At 36.3% G+C, this 26,575-nt stretch overlaps 2 protein-coding genes and 1 non-coding gene across 3 annotated transcripts; 2 read left to right on the forward strand and 1 right to left on the reverse strand.

The window, feature by feature from the left end:
• Positions 1 to 1,924: 1,924 nt before the first annotated feature.
• Positions 1,925 to 6,104, forward strand: LOC128216732 (transforming growth factor-beta-induced protein ig-h3-like). Its single transcript, XM_052923384.1, has 6 exons — positions 1,925 to 2,232; positions 3,381 to 3,595; positions 3,845 to 4,031; positions 4,212 to 4,313; positions 5,006 to 5,116; positions 5,576 to 6,104. Exons 1-6 carry the CDS (start codon positions 2,013 to 2,015, stop codon positions 5,752 to 5,754), a joined length of 1,014 nt encoding a protein of 337 aa, XP_052779344.1. The 5' UTR covers positions 1,925 to 2,012; the 3' UTR covers positions 5,755 to 6,104.
• A 13,383-nt stretch (positions 6,105 to 19,487) lies between these two features.
• Positions 19,488 to 19,577, reverse strand: Trnay-gua (transfer RNA tyrosine (anticodon GUA)). The gene is given in 2 exon segments: positions 19,488 to 19,523; positions 19,541 to 19,577. It is a non-coding gene; the product is annotated as a tRNA-Tyr (tRNA).
• A 91-nt stretch (positions 19,578 to 19,668) lies between these two features.
• LOC128218258 (actin-related protein 2/3 complex subunit 4) lies at positions 19,669 to 26,037 on the forward strand. The gene is made up of 6 exons (XM_052925873.1): positions 19,669 to 19,728; positions 23,011 to 23,129; positions 23,316 to 23,427; positions 23,601 to 23,696; positions 24,331 to 24,517; positions 25,101 to 26,037. The coding sequence occupies exons 1-5, from the start codon at positions 19,726 to 19,728 to the stop codon at positions 24,505 to 24,507; spliced, it is 507 nt and encodes a 168-aa protein (XP_052781833.1). The 5' UTR covers positions 19,669 to 19,725; the 3' UTR covers positions 24,508 to 24,517; positions 25,101 to 26,037.
• Positions 26,038 to 26,575: the final 538 nt, after the last annotated feature.

A 26,575-nucleotide genomic window follows, 5' to 3' on the forward strand; every position in this document is an offset into this window, starting at 1 on the left:
AAGGGTTCATGTATATTATAAGTATCTTCCATGGCCGAGAGTGTTACATAGGTTCATTCCGACCCGAGCGTAGGGTGTTTTGCGGAAACGAGGTTTACCGAGTTCCCACAAAACACCCTGCGCGAGGGTCGGGATGAACCTATCTTACACGAGCGGCTATGGTAGATGCTTTTTCTCCCACCTCAGTTAAACAAAATTAAGTAAAAATGTATATTTTTGCTGGAACTCTTCGTGCTAAGTGAATATAATTGCGTACATGGATATGCGATAATTCGTGGTTGTCATGGATATGCACGCAGTGATTCAGACTATGTGAATAGTCAAATCGGTCTTTAAATAGTTCTAAGGAGAGTGAAGCATTATTTATTAAAAGGTGCGTGAAAACTGTTTTATTGTGACATTTGAAGCGAGAAATAATTAATTAGCGTTCTAAATATTGTCACAAGACAAGATTTCCATGATGTTACAGACGACAGTCATCAACAAGGGAGGTAATTATATACAATGATGCGACCATTAAAAAGGAGTTCCATACGCGCATTTTATCTTCGCCCGTGGGCAAGATAAAAATGTATAGCATGGTTAAATTTAAATATTGGATCTACTTATCTGATGTGGGAGAAATATATTTCGGTAAACATCGTTTCCGCAAAACACCCTACGCTCGGGTCGGAATGAACCTATCTTACACCCTCGGCCATGAAAGATACTTATAATCCATTCCAGTGGCGGATCCAGGACTTTCTAAATGGGGGGGGGCACAACTTATTAACATTTGTTGTCGCTGTCAATGATGTTCGGCAGATCAATTGAATTAAAAAATAGCATTTACTGATATTATAAGATAAACCTTTCACCAAAAAATTGTATCATGCCGATGAGAAGAATCGAACCGGGTCGTCGGATTTGATTCCTTAGTCGTTAACCGCTCGGCCACCTGAGATGCAACCTAGATTAATACTGTATAAACGTATAGTATTAAACTTCGGTATAATTGATCGCCCTCAACGATACTGTAATTCGGATGGCATTGTCATATAAGTTAACTGAAGTAAAAACAACTTGACAACAAAGAAAGGGTTTCAAATATATAAGTCTGTATAAATTTACAAAGTCTCTAGCATGATTCCAAGAACTGGACGTTAATAAAGGCCGAAATGGAAAGTTTCTACCCCGCAACGTTTTGAATTTAAACTTTTGTTAAATCATAAATGTACGTCATGCACACACATACCTTGTTGACACGCAATGGCATTATTTTTAAAAGCAATGACGAACATAAACTGTGCACATGTGAACAGTTTAAAACAACTTTTATGTCTGGCATAGTATATATTCTGAAAACATTAAACTAACCCGTATAACTGCAATCGTAACAACTCGGCCATCTCCGGCAAGCTCCTATCTTGATACTAGCCGAGGAGTTCCGATTGGTATAACTGCAGCCATTTTTGTTAACTTTTATTCAGGTGACTGTGTAAAATGCGGCGCCGATTTATCATAATCGAATGTTCGGGCCCCGATGTCTTTTTCCAGAGACTTTTTCGTGTCGTATACTTTACAGTATTATACTTTGAAATTGGCATTGTGACAAAACTTATTTGTACAGTTAAATCAATAAAGTTGTGACCATAAAAAAAAACCGTCGTCATAACTTGCCGGCTAGCAGTGACCATTAAAAACCCTATACGTGAATGATTTTATTTTACTAACAGCTAGTGTTGACATTATTTTTGTTACATAAATTGTTGATTCACATTCATGTGAATGGATCACGTGCAAAATCATTCAACCCGATTTTGTTTTACATAACCTATGGTACAGCGATACTTAGTACAGCGGGTGTATAGATATTTCCTATTGATGCGCAAGGCAAATGTTTATCACAGAGTATCTTACACCCGACTCGATAGTCGCTGTACGTTCTATTTTTTTCTTTGCGCTACTAGTATTCATAATTTGTCAGCATTTTCTTCTTTAAGTCGGAGGAAGGAGAACCTGTCGATATCAACATGAAGTGTTTGTGCCTGTTCGCATTTCTTGGAGTGTGCGGCGTTTTAGGGAACGAACAGATATGGGTTCAGCTGATGTCCTCGCAGATCGAGGAAGCGGCCGGGTACGACGTGCTTGCCGCAGACAAGAATATTCCGACCCTCGCTGGCGACCTTGGCCTCAAGACGCTCGTAACCTTGGTGAAGAAGGCAAACCTGGTGGACACACTGTCCGGCCCAGGTAAGGATACAATACGTTATCAATTTGAAACTAAGTCGGTGTTACGTTATATCATCACCATTAATATCTGTTTACGTCTGGTTAAGAAATTTGTGTATGTTCATGGCACAAGTGTATTTATACGTGTTTTTTTTTTACTTTCCCAAAAGCTATAATAATAATAATTAGATGTGCTTTTTTGGTAAAAGATGCGCTTTCTTCTTAGATGCGATGAGAAATATAGCATTGCTCCAGTACTAACCACATTTTATGGCCACTGATAAGTGAAGTGTAATGCACCAGTCAGTTGTAACCACGGCCATCAGGTTCCGAGAATAGCTTGGACTTTGACTTTCGGTCCAGCCAACCCCGACTAAAATCTCCGTCCTGCGGGGACGAACAGATGGTAAAATCCCCGACAAATGCCCCCGCACCCCAGGGACCCTAGGTAAGGCCCATTCCCCGATGTATTTAAAGCGACGACAAAACACCGCATTCACCCGGAACTGCGGGGTCACCTGAAAGGTAAAAACACGGCCCATTTCACCGGCTATCCCCGGTATACCCCCGGACCTGTGGGGGTGGGGCGTGGTGCATAACTGACGATAAAGTTCAATATGTACTTTTGGTGACTGAATTCTGATCCATTAACGTTTGATTGTATTCAACCAGCAGCTTACAACATTTCAAACAAGACCAACAATGAAATAAAGTAGTGTTACCAAAACCGGAGTACCCGGAGAAAACCCACTTTTCCGTCTTAGTGACCACAAACCAAACTCACATGCGCCCCTGCCGTTTCGTTCTATCCTCCGATCACGTGCTGTTCAATAAAACCAGCAATTAATCAAATGAGATCGATTGATTGAATGATGGATTTATTAAACATTACTTGATCAATGAATGAATCAATCAATCAAACAAAAAACAAACACACAATTAATCGACACTCTAGCAATTAATCATTCAATCAAATAATCAAGCACTCAATCAATTAATAATTCAATCAAATAATCAAGCACTTCATCAATCAATCAAGCACTCAATTTATTGTGTAAACAGCAAATGCAGTAACAGCTATAACAAGTTGCTGCAGAATAATGATCAAGCTTATTAAAGTAGTGTACGTGCTTGGTTGCATGACTTGTATCAAGCGTATTCCATTACAGGCCCGTTCACGGTATTTGGTCCAACGGACCAGGCGTTTGCCGCGCTTCCTAAGAAGTTCGTTGACTTCCTCATGAAAAACGTGACAGTACTGACGGCCATCTTAGAGTACCACGTAGCGAGCGGTAAGGTGCTCTCCTCCGACCTGAAGAACAACATGCTCGTCCCCAGCGTGCAGGGGAAGGATATCCGCATTAACATCTACAAAGACGGGAAGGTACTGAATACATAATAAAATGGATGTATTAAGTGCGCTATTTCAGGATTCGGCTTTGAGTTTTACATATAGGAAGTTATTGTTAAACATATGTTATTTTTTAGTGCTTGTTTTCAGCAGTGGATTTTGACGCCCAACAAATGTTTTATGTGCATTTTATGTCTCAGTGAACAAGCATATCACACGTATTCTGTAACAGCAATTTTTAAACGCAGTGACTCTAAGTAAATTTATTTTTTCATATTCTAGGTGATCACGGCGTCAGGGCGGCCAGTGACACTGCCGGACCAGGAAGCTACAAACGGCGTGATCCACGTGGTAAGCGGGGTTCTGTTTCCGCCGGCAGGGACGGTCGTGGATGTGGTGTCCAAGTGCCCCGTGTTCAAGACACTTTTAAAGGCCGTCACTATTGCCGGTCTTGCAGACACTTTAAGCGGTATGGATTGTACATCTAAACGTCTTAATAACGTGATCATGAATTGTGGAAATAAATCAACAATAAAATAAAATTCCTTAATGCGTAGATGTGTGCAACACGATAACTTAAAACGTTTCGCTTATTTTGTGTCTTTTCACCAAATGTAACTAATGGTACATGCTAATGTATGTTATCCAGGAGCCGGACCATTCACCGTGTTCGCGCCCAGCGATAAAGCTTTTGCCAGGATTCCGAAGAAATGTATCGACGCCTTACTAAAGAACAAGACTCTACTTACAAGTACGCTGACATTTATTTCTGGTGTCAATTATTACAAGGAAAATATCAGTACATCGAGATTATGAAATTAGCATTATTAACTCGGAAGCCAGACTAAGTCAATATCGCGGTCTATTGACCCCCTTTGTCCTTGAGTCAGGTCAAGTGACACTTGTAAATGAGTCATTGGCAATGCGTGTCTAGCTGAAGGTGCTTATTGTGTGAACTTTTGACCTGGTGTAAGTTTACTTCAGGTTAATTTGTGTTCAATATCGACGGTTTCAGAAGACCGGGGCTGAGGTTTAAAATATCGTTTTAACTTTAATCCCAAAGACCTTTGCATACACATGATTAAGTATGCTTATGACTTGCAACCGTAGAACTTCTTTTGTAATAAGGCCTAAAAAAATTGTTTGGTTAGGGTTACATCCTTTTCAAAAATAGGTAGGGTAGGTAGGGTTATTTTTTTTATTTTATTTTTTTATTAGGCTTTATATAAGAATGTCATTTTCATCATTGCAGAATGGTGTTAAAGTTATCTCCTGTATAAGCATTTAAGGTTTTAAACTCCACATTTAAACTGACTATAAAAACGGTAGGGTCGGCGCCTATTCCGTAGGTAGGGTCGGGTAACCCGAACCAAATGTATTTTTGTTTAGGCCTAAAGAAATATACTGTCAGTGTTATATGAATAATGTTAACATTGTTTTCAGGCGTGCTAGAGTACCACGTGGCACCGGCCGTCGACTACAGCGCCGGGCTGTCATGTGGCGACGACGTGAAAACACTAAATGGCGCCTCCGTCAAAATCACCAAAATGTTCGGTACGGTTTCCCGTCATGTCATTGATCAACGTTGTCATCCTTGAGAATACAATAGAAGCTGTTTTATTCGCCCTGAAGGGGTTTTTATTATGCACTTAATAAAAGCACAAGCTCATCGAATAAGTCACTTAAAACTAAATAAAAAAGAAATCGGAGCGAAAACGGTTTTGTATAGCGATATAAGATGCATTGATGTGATAAAAGAAGAAAAAATGATCTTCTAGTATATGTAATCGCTTACTCTCTCTTGCACACAGTGGTTAGAAATTGGCTCAAGGAGAGCAATACTTGATAAGCTTATAAAGAGCTGATTTTTCTACCTTCTTTACCCTGTGCGTAGGAGTGTACTGACCATCATGATGTTGTTGAACAGTCTCCCTATTACCAATACATACTGAACGAGTATAAATGTTTTACTCGTGACTCAGACGACCAAATTAACCCGATTACGTGTTTCAGGTCACCTGAGGGTGAATTATGCACGTGTGGTGTACGCAGACGCTTCTGTTACAAACGGCGTGATGCACGTGATCGACCGCGTGCTCTTCCCGCGTGAAATGAACGACCTCTGCGGCGATGACGTCATGGATTACGATGACGACAGCAGCGAAACGGAAGTCTTTGTTCCATTCCAGTAAATTACTAGTGCAATATAGGTGGATCTGTTTGTTTGACTCGTTGGGACACGGGTATATTCCATTTTGAACAATTATCACGTTTAAACATTTCTGTGGCATTATATTTTAGCAAAGCCATTTGTCATTATGGTTCAAACTTTTCTTTACTGAGTTGATTTGTTTGGTATGTTTATATTGTATGTGTGTATGAGAAATCCTTTTGCATTTACAATAAGTGAATCTCTATCCAAGACGTTTGATATTCTAATACTTTGCTCATGCTGTCTCTCGCCATTGTTACACGCTGATATTGTTAGCTTTGTGTAATTTATGTATATTTCATTCTTATATAATAAAATTCCTGATTTCAACATTGATTTGGTATGTCCATATGAGTCCATTTGTCAAAGAACGTGTAGATATGAAAAGAAAATATTCAAAACACTTAAAATTTGATTTTAAAATTAATACTCGTACTTTTAACTGTTTGTGTTCCAGTATCAAGATATTAAAATAGCACCAATGCTGTGTAACAATTTGACAAGCTGCCAAAATAATCGAAATAAGAGTTTTTGTTACCAGAACCATTTAAATGACCTTTCATCGTTTACATTTTACGGGCTTCCATTTAACATCGACACCGGTAAATCTATAATCAAAATAACACAATAACCATATGGATAATCATTGCATAAGACGGTCTCCGGAGGCCACAGAGAACGTGTACAAAGCCTAGGACAAATCAAGTGAAACAGTGGAGTGCAATTACATGAACCATAATATGTTCCAAAAGTGAACTTTTCGAGTAGTAAAGGTTGTTAAACTAATTTTTCTATAAATTTATTTCGTGGTATTCACATTTCATATTCATATTTACAGTAAAAAATCAGGAAAAGTCCAAGTTACGCTGGAATTATTTTTTTTACACTTGTACTGCAAATGAGCTTTTGCATATTTTCTGTACGAGTCGGATGGTCTTTATATTGTCATAATATATGATTGTTCAATCAGTCAATGCTGCAGTTCCGCTGTATCTGCAGTCTGTCTATAGATCAATCGGCGGCATCATCCCCATGCCATGCCTTGCTGGTTCGTCTCCGGGAAGCATACCACCCTGGCATCCACATCTGGTAAAGCTCGTTAGGGTGCATTGTTGCCCAACCTGACACTGCATACCGGAGCAACATTCGAGACGCGCGCGCAGCAGCAGCACATCGATGATGTCGCCCTCTTGTCCGGTGCAGGGTCGCACCAGCAAAGACACCAACGTGACCAGGAGCAGAAGACTTACAGATCCAGCCATTGCTGTGCAATAAAACAGTACCTTAAAAAATTTAAAACATATTTTCACCAGTGGCAAAACTTAAATTTGAAAAAATGCAACATTTTTGGTTAAAAGGTGACGTGATTACTTCTGATCAAGGGGAATTTACTACAAAGGGTATTAAAAGTAGTTCTTAAAGTTGATGTTCACTCCTTAGTTTGCAGTGAAAATTTTAAATTGATTGTTATCTCGCTTATAAAACTCCATATTTTATTTAAAAGCATAAAAGAAACAGAAATTAATTCAGATGATAAAACTTGCTGTTAATAAGAACAATATTGACATGAAAAACTACAGAATCAAGTAGTTCAAAAGTATAAACAAACACCATTCAATGGCACAGGGTCAACGCCAATGACACAGAACGGAAAAGCATACAGAGGAGTCTGCAGGTGCTATAACAGTATTTGAACAAAGTCAATTAATTCTGCGGAATGATAATTGTCCGAATGGTCACCGCATAGAGTCGGTCAAGTTTAATGTTATATAAAGCTTGATTACTGAACGAGTATTTTTTTATTTGTAAATGTAGTTATTGTAAGGGGTCCTCACTTCTGGTCGAGGCGGAGATTCCACTGAAACTGTCTGAAACACGTATCGAACAAAAAACGTTCTTAAAATTGGCCATAGGGTGCGTGTGAACATATACTATTTCCATGAAGTACTTGCTGATTTAACTGACTCATAGATTATTTCCATGAAGTACTGACTGATTTAACTGACTAATAGATTATTTCCATGAAGTACTGACTGATTTAACTGACTCATAGATTATTTCCATGAAGTACTTGCTGATTTAACTGACTCATAGATTATTTCCATGAAGTACTTGCTGATTTAACTGACTCAAAGATTATTTCCATGAAGTACTTGCTGATTTAACTGAGTCATAGATTATTTCCATGAAGTACTTGCTGATTTAACTGACTCAAAGATTATTTTCATGAAGTACTTGCTGATTTAACTGACTCATAGATTATTTCCATGAAGTACCGACTGATTTAACTGACTCATAGATTATTTCCATGAAGTACTGACTGATTTAACTGACTCATAGATTATTTCCATGAAGTACTGACTGATTTAACTGACTCATAGATTATTTCCATGAAGTACTTGCTGATTTAACTGACTCATAGATTATTTCCATGAAGTACTTGCTGATTTAACTGACTCATATATTATTTCCATGAAGTACTTACTGATTTAACTGAGTCACCTCACTGTCCGTTTGTGAAGCGGACATGTTCACGGACATATGGTACTGTCCATATTTATTATTCACAAAAAAATATTGCTAATATATGAATAAAAATACAAAGCTTGTATAAGATTCTAAAAAAACTTTTTGGGATCCCTTCAAAAGCAAAATCACAGACAGAACTAGATATGATTATATTTCGTTAATATATCAGATGGCTTAAATTTGTTTAAAACAACTTCTAATAAGATTCAAATGTTAAATTACTAAATTAAAGGTACTCACTATGTACGAGCTATCAGTTGAGCGATCCAGAGTCCGACTGCCGGTCTGTCTTGTCTATGTTTCCGACTGTACGTATTTCCGCCACCTGTCGCATGTTTTACGCACACAGACCTTGTATTACGTGTCGATGTGATGTAAATTCAAAAATAGAAAAAGCAACACCCTAAGTGCAATGTTCTTAGTCAGAGACCTGACAAAGAGGCCCGCATGAGTTTGAATACTATATTTAAAAAGTTAAAATCATATTCAAGTTGTCAGTCTTGGATACATATCCATCTACGGTGGCTGGGAGTAAGATTACATTGTATTATTGGTCCCAGACCGTGGTGATTACTTTAGAGGTGTTATACATGTATCATAGCAATATCTGTCGCCTCGACTTTGATATTACCTTTATAGCAAAAGAACTTGAATCCCATTACACCCTGCGCGTTTTGTTGTGTTGGTAAATGGAAAACGCTATGCCACGGTACAATCGAAGACTTTTACCTTGGCTACGAACAAAATTGAAATAGAAAAAATGGTGGGAAAGATGAGTTTAAACCCGCCCACAGAAATTCCAGTGGTATTTAGCATATTTATTTAAAAAATGCAACGAAACGACGTGGCTCGAAAAATCGCTCTCCGTGAGGCAGCAAAATTCTAGACACTGGGACACACGTTTCACCTATCGTGGCAACTCGGCCATCTCCGGCAAGGTTCGGGGTATACCTCGTAAAAAGGCCTTAAGATATATGAGAATGTGATAAGACGGCCGGCGAGTAACTAAATTATCACATTATACAACTGGGCTCTTGATTGACTAATTACTATTATTATTTTTAATGGTTATTAGAATGACGAACGCCGTTGTTTGGGCGGGCCGGCATGATGGCGACGTCAAACTCACCGTTTATATAATTATTTTAGTTGCTAGTAGGTTTGACAAATGTTGACTGAACGTTGCATATAGGATGAGATAATGGAGACATTTCTTGGAATTTCGTTTGGGGCTCCTCGGGTCAAGGTGATAGTTACTAAAATAGAAAAGTGGTTGGTTCTGAATAACTTTAGGTAGAGTTAACATATATCAACCAAACTTGGTAAATTGAAGAGTTTATGGAGACCTTTCATGGGATTGGGGCCCTTAGAATCAAGGTCATGGTCACTGTTACTAGAAATAGCTAATCATTTGATTCTAAATAACTTTAGTTATTGGTGACGTGTGGTCAAACTTGGTATGTAGAAAGTGATTATGAAAGACTTCCATGGGTTTGTGTTTCGGGCCCCTAGGGTCAAGGTCAACGTCGCTGTTAATAAAAATAGAAAACAGTTTAAACTGAATCACACAACGAATACTGAAATTCTTCCGCCAATCATTGAAAACATGGTTTCGTGAAGTATTTTTAAAGATCCTTCGATCACTTCCGAGGTCGTTTGGATTGACGTTTCGTCTGTTGCATATGGGCCTTTCGTAATCGACGCACCTCATGAACGCGTCATATTAATAACCGTCTGATTTGATCTGTATCCACGTATTTAGCATGTGCCATTCATTTACTATTGCGTTTAAGGAAGTTTAGAGGTACTAAAAGTTCATTAAGGATTTACAAGACTCGTAATACGATGACATTAAAAAAAATCTAAAAAAAACAACAACAACATATGCCAGTTCCAGATACAATATATATAGTATTACAGCAAACAAATGATAAGTATAGAAAGGTAAAATCCAAATATAGATCAATAGCTTGTCTTGTTTCGTGTAAACAATGTAAACTTTTTTTAATATCGGGGAAAAATAATAAAATACGCTCATATTGCATTATTTCCGACTACAAATTGTTAAAATGTATTGATTGAGCTACCCCAAATCCCTATGCAAACAATTAATGCCATATACTTTCGGTTCTGAGGGAGGATGCATGTCAAAAGTTGGGGCCCTAACATACGCCCCTTCTAACGTCAATTCCTTGATCCACCCCTGCTATACAATTTATCTATGGTATTGATGTGGGTGGTCTATTTTATCTGATCTGCGGTTGTTCCCGTCTCTTTCTTAGAGCGCTTTTTACTCTTGGTCATGAATGAAACGTCATAGAGCTTCGATAAGGAGATGTGACCAAAACAGCAGCAATTATGTCACCACAGTATACATATATCCAATTATTCGATTTGCTTTCATCTGCTCTATGGTATAATATAATCCTCTCCTATTGTGCTGATAATAATTATATGTGTTCACCAAAAAATCAGCGCTTTTTACTCTTGGTCATGAATGAAACGTCATAGAGCTTCGATAAGGAGATGTGACCAAAACAGCAGCAATTATGTCACCACAGTATACATATATCCAATTATTCGATTTGCTTTCATCTGCTCTATGGTATAATATAATCCTCTCCTATTGTGCTGATAATAATTATATGTGTTCACCAAAAAATCGTGGTTGAATAAAAATTTACACTTTAAAATAAAAAAAGACATTTTCGCCCTTTAAACTCAATTAAACTTTAATTTTCTGCACACAAAGTTAGTATAAACCACAGAAAATCCAATATATCCACCTAAAATCGCTACAAAGTTCCATCAAATTTGGCCATAATATACACTATTTTCAGAGCACCAAAACACAACATGGATAAAGGAAATCCCATCGGCATGGTACTCCTTGACCTACAGAAAGCATTTGATACAGAAAATCATGCTATACTTTTGATGATACTTGAAGCCCTTGGCCTTACAGAGTCCGCTATCAGATGGTTTTCTTCCTATTTGTCCGACAGGGTGCAGATAGTTGAGGTTTCGGGAACGTTCTTTCCCGGACCAGAGTAACATGTGGTGAGTCTCAAGGATCAATATTAGGTCCTCTCCTTTTTTAGACTATCTGCGCATGCGCGCAGGTATTCTTAAGACCGCAAAATCCAAAGAACTACTGCTTTTCATGTCGTTTTAACCCATTTTTTTTGTCTCAATACGCTCTATGTTTAACAGATTGACGACGAAATCATAAAAAAAATAGATTAGTTGTATTGCGGGCCGAGTAGGAGTTCTTGCTTGTTCGGCTATTTCCGCGCTGTATTTCTGTACCCCGGCGTTTTATTTTTAGCAGAAAATAACTATTTTTAGATCGTTATATTTGTTGTGTTTTAATGTAGGTATATAATATAGACACTTAAATTTTTACTACATTTATTCAAGGGTATAACATGTGAGTACATTAATAGTCTGAATCCTTATGCCTCTCTGATACTTCTAGGGGTTCCACCTTGGTGCCTTAGCAGGGCGGTTACTAATTTGCATATAGAGGCGTAGCTTCTATGCTTACAACATTACAATATTTATCAGATAAATGTGGGTCAAACTAATGGAAGCTCTGGTAGGAAGGTAACATACTGATATTCACTCTGAATTTAGCCCAAAATGTTCTAGAAATTATCACCGACCGCAAGTGTCCCATCGCCTGCAGGGTTTTTATTATAACCTGGTGTGACCCTGAAGCACGCTTATTTGTAATGTTGTATTTTTTATATTACTGTTATGAGATAAGAAACAAAAATATGATTGTCTGAAAGTCAAAATAGTTGTATCTCAGATTTCGCGTTGCTAATGCTTCAAATACTATGATTTGCCTGCTATACAATATCAAAATACTATTCATTCTATATGGTTTAGGTGTATACTTTTCTAACAAGATTTTTTTTCATTTTTTTTGCGTAATAACTTCGTTCCGTTGTATTCTTGGCATAGTTTTGGACATAAGGTTTCCAATTTATTCTAAAACACATGCCCTGATACGACAGCGAGTTATGCATACGTTTGATGAAGCAAAGTAGTTCGGATTTAACCTGTAAAACATCTAAAGAGTGCGAAGCATTCATAACAGCACAAGTTATACACAGACACTCACATAACACAAAATTAATCATTAACATTTATTTATCAATAAAACTTAAAAAAGCACAATCATGTTCCCATTCTAAGAACAGACTATTTCCCAATAATCTAAAAATAGTTTCAACTACATTAACTGACCGATTTTCTAAAAAAAGTTTTTACGTACATTAACTGACCACATGTTTGTCCTCACTGCGGAAAAACGACCATCTGCATGATAAGCTCTGCATTTTGATAAGAATTATTTCTAAAGCTGCTCGTAAAATCATTTCCCTTAATCAATTAAAACGTGTTTGTTCATAAAACTGGCTTTACGTATGATATCTAATCAAAGCACCTTTAGAAGCGATTGAAAGGGTCATGCTTTGTAACTTTAAATACATGGGGATACGTCGACTGAAGTGAATAACTGTGCATTTCGAATGGAATTATTGCTGAAGTTGTTTGTAAAAAATGATTTTCCTTAAACAAAACGTGTATGTTCATAAAAGGAAATGATATATATATATATATATATATATATATATATATATGATGTATTGTATTTTCCTAATCCTCGCCCACTGTGGAGGCCCTCGGCACATTTTTCACTTTTATCTATGTGCCCTTCACCTATTCCCATTATAGTTCAAATACAATTTGCAACTCTCACATATTTGCCCGCAGATAGTCTTTCAGCGCCTCGCGCTTTGATGTTATTTATGTAAACGACATGCCAACTGTGGTTAGGTATAAACTGCTCATATGTGCTGATGATTCTGCTAGTTTAGTCTCTGGTAAACATAAAGACGATATACAGTCTACACATTTTAGTGAGTGTCTCATTTGCAACAAACTATATCATTACACCTTGGTAAAACAGAAACTATATTATTTGGGTCAAAACAGAGGCTTAGATCTCAGAGAAATCTTACAGTCACTTGTAATGGTGTTTCCATTGAGTCTAGGGACTCGGTTAAATACAACCATTGATAAGAGTTTATCATTCGGTGTTATGGTTTTGTCTATTATCAAGAAAGCCAATGCATGATTAAAGTTTCTGTATTTCATTACCCAACATAACAAGAAGTTGCTGGTTATGTCACTTATTCAGTGCCATTTCGATTTTACCTCAACTTATTCTGTAACTCAAGAATTCAGTTTACCTACCCCGAGGTTTGGTAAGAAGTCCTTTGCTTATCGTGGTTGTTCATTGTGGAATGAGTTACCACAAGACATGAGGAAATATGTGATATAAATTTGTTATTTTTTTATGTTATGGTACGCTGTAAATTTTGACTCCTTAGCATTACAATTCTGTGAGTTTAAGTTTAAGTATGTCATTTAGCTTGTGCAATTACATAAAAAAAATATTATTCAAATACTCATGGCCTATTACAGGCATACAGAGTTAACAAACAAAATGCAATAATAAAATGGAATGGTGAACAATGCATACACATAACATACAAAGAATGACATGGAAATTAATCTCTACAACACTACAAGAAGACATATGTACAATGAACAATGACAAAATAGTTTGCATGAGAAGAAAAAAAAAGAAAAGAAAAAAGGAAGGTGGAGTTGGAACTCAATAAAATTTATCTTTTATATTTGAACAAATATTTTTTATGAATTTAACTAATCTAATTAAAGTAGAGGTGTCAGTGCTACACATTATTTTCTGGAACTTTAGTGTATTTGGATACTGACAGTAATACTTACCAATAAACTTTTTCCTATCATCACCAAAAAAAGAACATCTCAAAAGATAATGAAACTCATCACCAAGGTCTTTTATATCACATTATGTAAACTTTCGTAAAGCCCTATCAACATTCATATAACGACCACTTACAACAGGAATAAAGTTGTTTAAACATCTAAATTTACATATCATATAAGCAAGATTCCATGAAACATTTGTAAGATACTTTTCCAACTTAAATTCTGTTTTGAATAATCTGTAGCTCATACATTTAGAAAAAGTGTTAATGTCACTTGACCAAGTTTGCTTATACTGATCTTGCAAAGTCAATTTTACTTTACTTTTAAACATATTTACATTTATAACCGATTGAGAGAGCCAATACTTAACAATCCATGGGCAACTGTAGACGTTATTGATATGCAAATTATACATAAGTTTATAAAGAACAGCACAATATTTTATCTGCTTTTCCGGAGACTAAAGAACTCCAAAAGTTGAGCATTCTTCCCTCAATCTTAAGATTAATAGGGTAAACACCAAGTTCACCAAGAACCATAACAGTTTGATTTTATGTTTTCTTTTTAACAAACAGTCTTTCTTTAAAACTGTGATCTATTTTATAATCTTAATGTGTCTTGCTATGTCAAGCTATTTTTTACCACAAGGACAACAACGGAAATAAGGGATTTATAATTCCTTTTTGTGATATTCTTTGTGTACAAAATAGTTGACATGGACTATTTTACTGGTGCTTGATGCATGTTTTAATCATGTTCTGTACTGTATAATGTAACTATGTTTTATACATTTGATACATAAATAAATCTATCTGTCTATCTTAGTCTGTAAATGAACTCATTCCATTGTGTGAGCATTTTAAATATTTTATGATAGCAACACAAAATTAAAGACCTCTTGCAATGAATTAAAGAGACCTTCAGTAGCTAGGCCACAGTTACTTGGTATTTGGACTGCATTTTTTGGCCAGTCAAGCGATTGGTCCCTAGTGTGATCTCTTGGACTGAGAATCATAAAAAAAAATGTGTTTTAGTACTCTATGATACACCTAATAAACAAATAATCAACTTTTGGTCGTTTATTTTTATACATTAAATATTTTGAAAAATGCAGTCCACATGCCAAGAAATCCTATCCAATTTTCGATTAAGAAGGTAACCCAGTCATCTGCTAATAGCGAAATCATCGAAATTTAATGACCATTACGCCCAGAATGAATTGCATTGTAGCAATGAATCTGGTCAGTTTTTGGAGTAGTGCATAATTCTAAGGTTTTAACGCTTCATCTCAATTTTTATACTTCGATACTTGTCAAACATAACACAAACATTTCAATAATAGTTTATTACTGATTAAAGACATGGTCTTCTGAACTTGATTAACTTATGCTAAAACTTTGATGTAATCTCCTTGACAACGGAGTATAACTCTCTAAACCAAGCATTTGAGTTATGTTTAAACATTGAAAACATCAAGTACAGACAGTTGCGTAGCTACATAAAGGCCTTATAGGCCTGGGCCTATAACTTTTTTTTGGAAAAGTTGAATAACTCAAAAATTCAGCAAAAACTACTCAAACACTTTGAACAACTCAAAAGTCTGCTTTACTTTAACGAAATCAATTTTGGTGCTCTTATTTTTAAACTACGTGCAGGGTGTTTTTCTTGGTTTTATTGTAATCATTGCAACTGAAATGTATAATTGCGTGTGTGTAATATGCATATAAAAATCCACAAACTCACATAGAATCATCGGGCCTACAAGCTTTTTAGACCCTAGCTACGCCCCTGTCAGATATATCTTACTATATACTATAACTCCACAACCTTCTCAATATACTAAAATAGCACCTTCAGCTTAGATTTTGTCGATTAATTTATCAACTTCATTACTGTATTGTTGTAAAAGAAACTATTAGGGTTTGGTCTGCGTAAGGATGTATTTAAACCCAAATAGAACTACGACTCAGTCATTATCCTTTAAAAAATGGCCCATGGGTCACACTTTATCGACTACCGGGTGGTTGTCCGGTAAGCGCACTGGTAAACGCGCTCGCTTCTCACCAAGACGACCCCACGTTCGAATCCCGGCGTGGGCGCATGTGAGTTTGATATAGGGCCGGACATTTGGTTTATCACTCGTTCTCCGATTTCCACCACTAAACAAGATCACACTCCCGCGTTAAATCGTGCCAACATGAGCAATTGGTATAATGATTTTCAAAATCGTTGCAAAATATAATATTATATGTTAAAACTAATATTTTGACTCATTTACACAAATTAAAATGATACTGTGGAGGTTTTTTTCGGTGGATGTCGAAAATCTGCGAAAAAAGGTTGTGCCTTCATCATTTTAAGTAAATAAATGATACAAAACGTAGTCCCTTCACCCACAACTACTTAAAGTTGATTATCGCGAGATTAACAGCAGTACAAATAGTCATTGGATAGTTAGTAGTTGGAGTCATAGCTGAAGCTGTAGAAGTGGCAACAACAACAGTATCAACAGCAGCGTCAGTTGTTTTAGGGGAAGCAAAGTCATCACAATATCGGTGGTGGTGATGGTTGCAGTGGTGGTGGCGTCGCTGGTGTTTTTGCGGTGTTGATGACAGTGGCAATAGTAGAAAAAGTAGTGGTAGTATGGACAGCAAAAACTTAAAAATTACCAGCTGTATTACTAAGATTTGAAGCGCACACACCAAATGACCAAACATGCTCACCTAATATATCTATTTAAACTTCAATAGAACATAGTGGGTTGTGTTCGGGGTTATATACTTTTTACAGACACGATCGTGGGAAGTCATTTATCATTTTCAGACGTTGTGGGAAGGGGGGGGGGGGGTAATAAAGAAAACGAGTCACTCAAGGGTGATGATTTTATGTCGGCCAAAATATGTTCTTACACAGATCAAGGTATGAAGAAAATGCAAGATGCATCTGTTATACGAAAATGAATTCATCGTGTCCTAGAATGTGTTCATGATGATGTAAACACAACTGAAGTAGATTTGACATTCGAAGTTCAATTTCACCAATATGATATATTTTCAAGTTTCGATTGTATTTTCCATGGTGTTTACGTATACAGTATAACTCCGTTGGCTCGTTGGCCCGAAAATGTTTCATTATACTGAAGGTAGCTATTCCCGCTTGGCTCGAATTTTCCGAGGCTCGAGGTATTTTTGCCGGTCGGTATGAGTTCGAGCCAATGGGGTTCGACAGTACTAAAGAGTTTTATAAAAAAATACAGTGATCAACGGCAAAGCTAAAAAAATGAATAATTAAGAGTTTTCGTATCTTTTATAAAATGCGAAATCAATCAAGCTTTCCATTGCAAAATTAAGATCTATACGCTTAGTAAAAACCCTAAATACATTAGATTGATACAGTTAGATTCATAAAAGTCAATATAGGTAACATTTACATTCCAAATAAAACGGTTGTCGTAAGCGTACCATTTTGATTGACAGCTGCCACATGTTTAAAACAGTTTAATCTTACTCATTAAAGCTTCACTCTCACAGATTGAAAGTTTTGACAATTTTTTAAATGATTTTGTCTTGGAACGAGCTAATTTTTGCGAAAGTCCATGGAAAGCTGTTATATAAGACTGCTGACAAAAATTAGATCGCAGATTTTTATATCTAAGTTCAAAAGTTGATGTTAGTAACTGGGAGTATAAAAAAAACTAAAATTTGATCTTTTGTCAGCAATCTTTTATCATTAGTTTGCAGACATTTACGCCAAATTTTTCTCTTTCCAAGACAAAAAATAAAAAGTTCTAGAAATGGTATAACTGTGAGAGTGCAGCTGTTATTAAAGACCAACAATATAGTTTATGTATAAGTTTATATTAATTTTAACTTGTCAATAATTGTTCGGAGACTAGGTGGTCTACGACCCAGTTTTGATAGCGACATTGTTGTTTTTTCATTGTATTGTTTATCTAGCAATTTACTGCTGGCAGGGTTATTAGTCACACCCTTGCTCTGTGCTCTTTTGAGTTTTCTAGGAATGTAGGCTTGACTATACTTATTTGGAGGCCCTATTTTTAGATCCGTTCCCATGGGGTATACTCAACATTTCATTGGTCAACCAGTACGTATAGTGAATATTTTGGCGACAGCAGTCTGAATTTGCATTCTGCCTTCAGTGCGCAAAAAGATCGCTGATTGACCGTTTTACATTGTAATTGTCTTTTTTTAAGTTTTTGTGGAATACAGATAGCATTGTTCAGTAAGTTCATGTTTTTGTATTTTATGTTATCCTTGACTCGTATATTATATTATATTTTATGTGAAAAATGTATTTTTATTGTTTCATCATCCTCATTTCTATTGTGAACGATTATTAAATTTAAGTTCATTGTTAATTTCAGATAACAGTTGAAAGTTGTACATTGAAACGTTTAAAGTTGTACGTTGAAAGTTGTACATTGAAACGTTTAAAGTTGTACGTTGAAAGTCGTGCGTTATATGACGATGTTTGAACGTTGTATGAGCGTTGTTTGAGTTACTGACAATAAAACGTATAAATTGACAGTGTCTACAGTTTGTTTCCGGAACTTAATCAGGCTCAACCCGCGCCCAGTGTTTAACCGGGTTGAAGGCCGTGAAATCTAACAATAATTATGTATAACACAACACTTCGTAATATCTTTCTTGGCTAAATTAAATACATTCTTCCAAATCTTGACCCAAATCGCAGCAATTCCCTAGGCACGATAACATGAGAATTTGACCTTAGATTCTCGGTCAATTAGAGGTTAGTGTGTAGCTGAAGTTGACTCTCGCGTAGAAATGAAAACTGGAAAAAATGGCTGGTATTTCTTGGCATGAATACCAAGTAACTGTGCGCTAGGCAGCTATGCCGTAGGGCCGACATTGAATAAGAGCTTAATGTTATGATTGAAAATACTGAATTATAGCAACTGACTATTGTTAATTAAAGTAGGGAGTGTTATTTGAACAGCAATTTGTAATGAAAAATACTTAAAAGAACGTCCCGCGAGCCGGATAAAGATTGTACGTAATTGTAAAATATTTAATATGTAAAAATAAACGACCAAACGTTGATTATTTGTTAATTAGGTGTATCATAGAGTACTAAAACACATTTTTTTATGATTCTCAGTCCAAGAGATCACCCTAGGGACCAATCGCTTGACTGGACAAAAAAATGCAGTCCAAATACCAAGTAACTGTGCGCTAGGCAGCTATGCCGTACGGCCGACATTAAATAAGAGCTTAATGTTAAGATTGAAAATATTGAATAATAGCAATTGACTATTGTAATAAACGTAGGGAGTGTTATTTGAACAGCAATTTGTAATGAAAAATATTAAAAAGAAAGTCCCGCGAGCCGGATTTGAACCAGCGACCTAAGGATTCCAGTTGAGATAACCACTACAGTCCTCCGCTCTGCCAACTGAGCTATCGCGGGTTGATATCATATAGAGCAAAGTTAAGATTTAAAGCTAAAATCGATCTAAGCAGATTCTGGTTCCCGTCACAAGTAGTCATCGGTCTACGGAACCAGCAACCTAGACCAAAGGGGGCGCTGATTTCAACTTCCGGCTTAAACACAGGAGATGGTGGGTGGAAATAATTTTACTTTTTGCTGTTTTTCCTTGTAAATATTAAGTTAAAAGTTCCGACAAGATGACATTAAATAATGTGTTTGCTTTAGATGTCATCATATATATATTTGGCCTCTCTGTTTTCTCATTAAATCTACAGTGCACCCGGCGTAAATATGCGGAAGTGAATGCAATAAAAAGCTAACATGTACAAGCCACTCAATGATTGAATTGATGGTTTTTATATGAACAGTTTTATCTGTAAACATTCAAAAGTTCTATAACAGAACATATGAACAGTTATAATCTGTGTTGCGGTATTGTTATTATTCATTCTTGTCAGATTTGATATGTCCCATTAGTCGTACATGTCTCATGATTTAATTATGTATTGTATTGTAGGTCCTGTGTTGTATCTAACCAATATTGGGCACCGAATAAATACTGATAATTGTTCCATTTTGTATTGGAATGTATTCCTTTCAAAAATAATCTGGTACTTCTATCAAATGATATTTGACAGCATTTCAAGTTGTTCATTACTTTCATGTAGTGTTTCCGCTCTTTTGACTGCCAGAAATGTGCCGTGTCGCAATTTCATCTTGCCATGTGCCTCGTCATTGTAATTTGACAGCTTCTTGCGTATTTGTGTAATGAGAAGACAACATGTTTAAAATATAAGTAATCTCTTAATCAGATTATTGACTTGCATATCATCCAATTATTGGAACATCTGGCGAGTAGGCAAACCTATTGAATATCTGCCAATCAAAATGTACAATGACAACACTCACTCCGGATTATAAAAGATTGTTAAGTGCAATAAAAAAGTAAAAGGAATGATTTAAAATGTTGTCACACACTTTAGAGGTTACTAGTGTAAGTTATGTTCATTTATTCAGGCTTTCATGTGGGCCTTATTTTTCTACTTTTTTGTTTGGTTCCTACTTTTTCTTGAAAAAAACCTACTATCCCTACTTTTTTGGTAAAAATAGTGTGAGAAATAATAGAAAAGTTTTAACTAATTGCATTAATTAATTAATGCATAAATCCAAATCAGGAAGCCATTTCTAGTATTTTTGTAGGATAAATTTGATTCAGTAGGTCTCCAGTGATGCAAGAGGGGTTGCTATGATGAGAATGATTGTAGCATTTGTGACAAGTCAAAGACTCCAATTTCAAGGTTCATCTGCTCATCCTGTGGCTGATCCCCTCTTAAAACCCTGGTTTCTAAGTTAAGATAACTACATGTACATCACATATGATGAATAGGTTTAGTAGTCATTTATTTGCATTACCAAAAAGGTAAGTAAAAAGCCCTACTATCCCTACTTTTTATGCCCCCGAAGGTGGGCATATTAAAATCGCACCGTCCGTCCGTCCGGCTCTGTAACTTTCCCTTGTATGGACAGATTTTAAAATAACTTGCCACATGTGTTCCACATACCAAGATGACGTGTCACGTGCAAGACCCGTGTCCCTACCTCAAAGGTCAAGGTCACACTTAGTGTTTATTCACAGTGGAGGGCTGCATACAAGGACATAGGGTATAGGTTGCCGTGTCCGGGCTGTAACTTTCTCTTGTATGGACAGATTTTAAAATAACTTGCCACATGTGTTCCACATACCAAGACGACGTGTCGCCTGCAAGACCCGTGTCCCTACCTCAAAGGTCAAGGTCACACTTAGTGTTTATTCACAATAGAGTGCTGCATATAAGGACATAGAGTATAGGTTGTCGTGTCCGGGCTGTAACTTTCCCTTGTATGGACAGATTTAAAATAACTTGCCCAATGTGTTCCACATACGAAGACGACATGTCGCGTGCAAAACCTGTGTCCCTACCTCAAAGGTCAAGGTCACACTTAGTGTTTATTCACAATGGAGTGCTGCATATAAGGACATAGGGTATAGGTTGTCATGTCCGGGCTGTAACTTTCTCTTGTATGGACAGATTTTAAAATAACTTGCCACATGTGTTCCACACACCAAGACGACGTGTCGCGTGCAAGACCCGTGTCCCTACCTCAAAGGTCAAGGTCACACTTAGTGTTTATTCACAATGGAGTGCTGCATACAAGGACATAGGGTATAGGTTGTCGTGTCCGGGCTGTAACTTTCTCTTGTATGGACAGATTTTAAAATAACTTGCCACATGTGTTCCACACACCAAGACGACGTGTCGCGTGCAAGACCCGTGTCCCTACCTCAAAGGTCAAGGTCACACTTAGTGTTTATTCACAATGGAGTGCTGCATACAAGGACATAGGGTATAGGTTGTTGTGTCCGGGCTGTAACTTTCTCTTGTATGGACAGATTTTAAAATAACTTGCCACATGTGTTCCACACACCAAGACAACGTGTCGCGTGCAAGACCCATGTCCCTACCTCAAAGGTCAAGGTCACACTTAGTGTTTATTCACAATGGAGTGCTGCATACAAGGACATAGGGTATAGGTTGTCGTGTCGGGCTGTAACTTTCTCTTGTATGGACAGATTTTAAAATAACTTGCTACATGTGTTCCACATACAAAGTCGTGTGCAAGACCCATGTCCCTACCTCTAAGGTAAATATACACTTAGTGTTTATTCACAAGGGAATTATGAATATAAGGACATAACAGTGTAGGTTGTCAAGTATGGGTGGTATTTTTTATGTTCAGAGGCAATTTAAAATACCTTGCCATATGTATTTGACACGTAAAGGCAAGATCAACTTGTGCTGACCTTGTTCGTAGGTCAATGTCACATTCGGGGGCATTCGTCGCATACTGTGGCAGCTCTTGTTGCTCTTAATATTCCTATTTTTCCCTACTTTTTCAAAAAAATCCTGTTATTGGTCTCTTGAAAGCCTGTTTATTGTTAAATTGGTAATAAGCATAGGCCTAGGTGATGCTCAAATAAATCTTATGTTCAGAATGTAATAATGTAAATAAAGTGTTAATGCTTTTATAATATCGTCCAGGAGATGTATCTGTCCTTGTCTTCTGTATAAATGGACCAACTCTGAACAGAGACAAAATGCCTACGTTCTAAGTTGTTTGGCAATTAGTGAAGTACAAGGTCCTTGGTGTCCCCCTACTTTCACCCACTTGCTTATAGAACTCACTTTAACTTTATTATGGAACAATTGTTAACAATTTTTTCCATCTGAAAAAACACTGAATAAGTAATATCCTTGCAAGTTGCGTATTATAATTTGCTTGCCCAAAGACTTTCCTGAAGCAAAGTGGAGTTCATCTCCCCCAGCAAATTTTGTTATATACTATAAAATTAATGTTCTTGTTTATATTTCAGGCTGCCACACTTAAGCCATACCTGACGGCTATACGCCACACATTAGAGGCTGCTATGTGCCTTGAGAACTTTAATTCACAAAATGTTGAGCGACATAACAAGCCAGAAGTTGAAGTAAAGTAAGTGTGAAATACAGACATGATGACATATTTTTGATTTGATCATGTTTATGAAGGTATCATAATTTGTTGGGTCAATGCCAGTAGGTATCAGCTCATCTTTAATACTCTTGTGTACTGTATTAAACTCCTCTTTCAATTAAATCACATTCAATTGTTTACATCAGGTTTTGTTCATTTCAACAGAAGCAGCAAGGAGTTGCTACTGACACCAGTGGTAATAAGCAGGAATGAAAAGGAGAAAGTTTTAATAGAAGGATCCATCAACTCGTTGCGCATCAGCATCGGAGTGAAACAGGTGTGTTACCAATGTGTTGCAGAGGTTTTTTTTATTTATTTTTAAAATTATAATATGGGCAGATTAAAATCATAACTGGTAAGTGTAGTGTCATAAAGAGTTTAACTAAAAACACAACATTTTTTTAGCATTTCAATAACATACTGTACCTGGAATTTTTCTTCTGCTTTCAGAGTGATGAAATAGAAAAAATACTGTGTCACAAGTTCATGAGGTTTATGATGATGAGAGCAGAAAACTTTGTGGTTCTACGAAGAAAGCCAGTAGAGGTATATGATTTTGCTATATGCTTGCGTACCTTTTATATGGTAAGGCCATGTTTAATTGATCAAATGGGGGCTGTCTATAAAAGCATATTATTATTATGTAATAACAACAGTATTTTTGGCATCATTTGACACATACATGTAGGTCTTGGGTCTTCATAACAAAACTGTTTTCAAAATAAAGCAATGAAAACAGCCTTGATGAAGCTTATACAACCATGGAACAAATAAAGAAGTTAACTAATGCAAAAACAAATGTTTCACTATTAAGTAATATATGAACCCGCAAGTGTAGAATTTTGTATTAATTTTTTTGCCGAGTGTAGAAGACATGTTTAAAAATCGAAAGCTGACACTGAATATAAAATCAAATTGTTATGGCCTAAATTGTATTGTAACTGTGAGATTGAACCATAAAACCCCCCATTTACTATGACTTCAACTGATGTTTGGGTTACACTGTTAAAGGTACCAACACTACTCCTGGTGTTCTTCAATTTGTACTATAAAGGGAATCATAACAACACTATAAACAATGTGTTATCATGCATTTATTTGTGTAATCTTAAAGCACTTTTGAAAGCCATGATTGTTTTCCTTCTCTCATTACATGTAGCCATTGTTCTTTTCTTTTCAGGGCTACGACATTAGTTTCCTTATCACCAATTTCCACACAGAACAAATGTTCAAACATAAACTGCTAGACTTCATCATTCATTTTATGGAAGAAATTGACAAGGAAATCAATGAAATGAAACTAGCAGTTAACTCCAGGGCCCGGCTCAGTGCAGAAGAATTCTTGAAAAGATTTTAGCATCATATTTGTAAGTACAAACATAATTATTAATTCAGTCTAAACTTTTTATTTTACAATCATCATAAAACAAGTTAAATTTTATTACTCTCTCAATGGCACTCTGTATGGGAAGAGTGTCGTTTGTGCTGCTGGTGAAAGATAAAGCAACAACAAGGTGACCATAACCCAAACTCACATGCACCCTGGCTGGTAACCTGTAATAATAACATCGGTGATATTTTCTTTAACCTTTATCTTAGTGCATTAAGTGTTAAGGGCATCTGACACTGGCCAATTTTGCAATCAAGGAGACATCATTTATTTAGCCCTGTATTGATCTGACAGTTTAACAATATTGTTTATACTATACTATGTTTACTAAGGAGTCCTGGACTCCTTTGAAGTTGCTCTTCTTACTTGAGAACAGGGAAATTTATATAGCATACAGATGTACATGTGGTATATAATCATTAAGATTTCCAACTTACTAGCTACTTTCATTTAAATCATAATTATTAACTTTCCATTTTACATGCATGTTCTCATTGTCAACATGTACACTTATATTCAGCACCAGAAATGACCACAGTTAATCTTTGTTGTCGTTTCAGAGTTTTATAGTTTTTGATGATAGTGCAAAACCATAATGAGGAAACCAAAACAGACTACAGCCAACATTCACATGCTTCTAGCCACATAACAGTGTGCACTGCAGCCCACGATGTTGGATACAGTGTCCCAGTGCTTCACATTTTGTAGCCAAAAAGATGTACTTACTTTAACCAAAATGATTAATTTCCTTGTGTTTTTTAAGGATAAATTGCGTCCCTAAAATTGTTATATAAATCCAATTGAATTTTATATTTTCTCCTGATAAGCAAAGCATATAAACAAATCATACTGACAGAAATTGTTGTAATCAGTAGAATAGTGAGGATTATAAAGTATGACATTCCATTCATATTATTAAAAATTGTGTGCCAGATTAAACTCTGAATGGTATGAAATGTGAGAAATTTTTGGAGAGAATAGTTATGAAGAAATAGTGTAGTGAGAAGCATTTTGGTACTGGCCGGGTGCTACCGGATATTGTTCATACCTTCATTCATTATAGGTTTCCTTCATTATACATTGGTTATGGACTTTATATCTGTGTTAACAGTGTAGTAAATGCATTTTTTTTTTACTAAGATTGCTTCAGATCATTGATATGATCTTTACTAATTTATTACAGGATAAAGCGGTACTTTTTATCATAATTATATACCAAGTTTTGTACATTATGTAACTTTCTAAAGAATATTTTCTGGTCTTTGACAAAATATAAGATTTTTGTTTATAAATAAAAGCCTGGAATATCTGCCTACAAGAGGAAGGTACTACTTTGCCTGCAATATCTTATCAAGTTGATGTAGTATTCGCTTATACAGCCATTTCTTCTTTGATTGTTATGTCTATGCTGTAAATTTCGTTATATAGAACTATTTGATATTTGTACAAATGAATACTTGCTATGCATATAAATAATAAAATATATTGTTTTTATCATCCTGTGTTTTGACTGCATTATATATGCATTTCTAAGGTGCGATTAACTTTATCTTTGGAAATAAAAAACAAAATCTGAATTATGTATCTTACCCTGCTCTACTCAAGGTAAATGATAAGATACCATTTACATAACATTTTTAGTCATAAACCAAAAGAAAAGATCGGGCCTGGTGGTCAACATTCCAGCCACTTGCCCATATATAAAAAGAAAAAGTCAGGCTTGTTCAACATTCTAGCCACTTGCCCATATACCAAAGAAAAGGTCAGGCTTGTTCATCATTCTAGCCACTTGCCCATATACCAAAGAAAAGGTCAGGCTTGTTCAACATTCTAGCCACTTGCCCATATACCAAAGAAAAGGTCAGGCTTGTCCAACCTTCTAGCCACTTGCCCATATACCGAAGAAAAGGTCAGACTTGTTCGCCATTCTAGCCACTTGCCCTTAAACCAAAGAAAAGGTCAGGTTGGTTCAACATTCTAGCCACTTGCCTATATACAAAAAAGAAAAGATCAGGCTTGTTCGACATTCTAGCCA

This window comes from Mya arenaria, chromosome 14 (genome assembly GCF_026914265.1).
Source record: "Mya arenaria isolate MELC-2E11 chromosome 14, ASM2691426v1".
In the NCBI taxonomy this organism is placed as follows: Eukaryota; Metazoa; Mollusca; class Bivalvia; order Myida; family Myidae; genus Mya; species Mya arenaria.